General features: G+C 56.9%; 1 protein-coding gene across 1 annotated transcript; it reads right to left on the bottom strand.

Moving 5' to 3' along the window:
* Positions 1-150: 150 nt before the first annotated feature.
* Positions 151-881, bottom strand: ACA1_108420 (GTP binding protein; the record flags this gene model as incomplete). The annotated part of the gene is made up of 5 exons (XM_004332759.1): positions 151-235; positions 313-373; positions 453-540; positions 681-794; positions 861-881. 5 exons carry the CDS (start codon positions 879-881, stop codon positions 151-153), a joined length of 369 nt encoding a protein of 122 aa, XP_004332807.1.
* Between the last annotated feature and the right edge of the window lie 1,387 nt (positions 882-2,268).

Below are 2,268 nucleotides of genomic sequence, written 5' to 3'. Positions count from 1 at the left end.
GAATGGATAAGTTACCAGCTCCGTCCACGCCTTCACTTTCTCTTCTGCGGCAAATGCGAAGCCGTATCTGCGTGTAAACGAGCAAAGCATGATTGGTTAGGGCCACACAGCTCTAGAGCCCAAGGGAAGGAAGTGGCAAGGGGGAAGGGCTTACCCTGGGAGATCGATCAGCGTCAGGTGCTTGCCCACGCGATACCAATTGATTTGCTGCGTCTCTCCGGGAGTGTCTGACACCCTGCGCACGCCACAGACCAATCACGTCAGGCGAGGAACAAGAAGGCAGTCCACCCTTGATCGGTATCACGCGAGTACCTCACTTTTCCCTGAGCCGTAAGGGCGTTGATGAGGGATGACTTCCCTACATTGCTCCTTCCTGCGCAGATCACCAGTGAATGTCTCGAGTTAGCGAGTCTTAGTGGCCCACAAGGCTGGGAGGGGGAAGCGAGCAGGACCTATGAACGCGATCTCGGGCAGGTCTTCCGGCAGGAAGGACTCCCTCGCAGTAGCGCCGCCCAAGAAGGTGACCTTCCGCTCCCACAACTGGCAGCACACGCACACGCACACGCACACGCACACGCACACGCACACGCACACGCACACGCACACGCACACGCACAGCGTTATGAATGCAGAGGGATCGTCGACGATCGTAAGCATCACCCGATGGAGACGGTGCGCACCTTATCGGTCTCCGTCCTGACCTTGGCCAGCTGCTCCTTACGCCTGCCGTCGGTGACGGGTGGTGGCTCGTCCTTCCTCCTGCCCAGTTTGAGGCGGTCGATGTAGTCGAGTATCTGGTCCGGTAGCATGTGGTGTGAGCGACTGCCCACGTGTGGTGCAAATGAATGGCGAGTCTGTACCTTGGAGTCGACGGGCGTCATTCGGAAGATCTTGTTTTGCTTAGCTCGCATTTTTTTTTTTTTTCTTTCTGAAGAATGGATGGCGCCATTAGCGAGATCAGGAGATTTTGTGCGGCTGCGCCCAACCGTACCTGCCGCTTATGCCATTGCTCTCGCTCCCACGCCAGCAGGGCGCGTGCACGCTTGCTGAGCTGGCCACCTTCCTCTCCCTCTCCATCTGTTTTCTGCTTTGATTTTGAGCTCCAGTCGTCGCCCTTTCGCTCAAACGTGGAGGCTGTGCATCGTTGCAGGCCCGATGAGCCAATCAATGATAATCTGTATGGGCGAAGTGGGCCGCTGGTCGCCAAGAAAGCAGGCCGCAGATAAGGAACGCAAAATCTACTGCTCGAGGGAACTGAGGAGATCGCGAGCAGAGATCGCCCTGCCCTCATCCTCCAAGCTTCCGAGCTTTTCGTTTACGAATTGAACCTCTTTTTTGAGCTTTTTTATTAGGGCTCGCACAAAGCCGTGACCCGTGCGTGGCTCCCTTTCCCTTTTTGCCGGACGATACGGATGGTCTGGGCAGTGTGCTGAGCCAGCGGATGCGAGATCCGGAGGCCAGATGCACTGCACCGAGTTCGCCTTCACTGTTAGCCTGTCGTCGAAAGGTCTTTCTCTAGCCCGACGGCAGGAGGGACCGTGCGCACTCCACCACACCCTCTTACGGTTTTATGTCCGAGCTGGCGTTTAACTCCAATTGGTGATGCGCACTGTGTAGCTGCTAATAGACGAACAACATCAAGCAGCATGCCCACCCCCAGGTGGGCGAGTACTGTGCCGCCAAGTACTTCCCCAAGGGCGTCATCTCAGCCAGCCCCACGCCCAGCCTGGATTCTCTGGGTGCTCCCGCATAAGTACGTAGTGCAGCGTGTGGTTATCGTTCTGTTAGTTAGGGCAAAGAATGAAGGCGAGAAGAAGCAGAGGCGCACAAGCAATGCCAAAAGGAATGCCAAAAGGAATGCCAAAAGGGTACGGCACGGTGGATTCCCGGGTGGTCGCCCACCCCAGTACTAACACCGCCTGGCGCAGCTTAACTTCGCTGTTCGGATGGGAAGCGGTGCTTTCTGCGCAGTATGGCCGTATCCGACGACTGTCTCTCCGCGCACCTGAGTCGGTCTGTTGAGTGTGTCCGTGTGTGGTCCGCTCGTTGGAGTAGGTTAACTACTGCGGTGGAGGCTGCACTTGTATTGCGAGCTGAAGGCGTCAGCGGCCGAGCCACTTGTTACGGAGGCGTTTCCAAGCGGGAGATCGGAGAAAGGCGACAAAGGCGAGGAGAAGCACGAAAAGGAAGATCACGAGAGCGTTCCTATTGATCTTCCTCTGCGGCGCTTTGGGCTTGTGTGCCTCCGAGAGTACGAGCAGGTACTTC

This window comes from Acanthamoeba castellanii (assembly GCF_000313135.1).
Source record: "Acanthamoeba castellanii str. Neff unplaced genomic scaffold scf7180000084661, whole genome shotgun sequence".
NCBI classification, from domain to species: Eukaryota; Discosea; order Longamoebia; family Acanthamoebidae; genus Acanthamoeba; species Acanthamoeba castellanii.
This window is presented reverse-complemented; position numbering and strand designations above follow the sequence as displayed.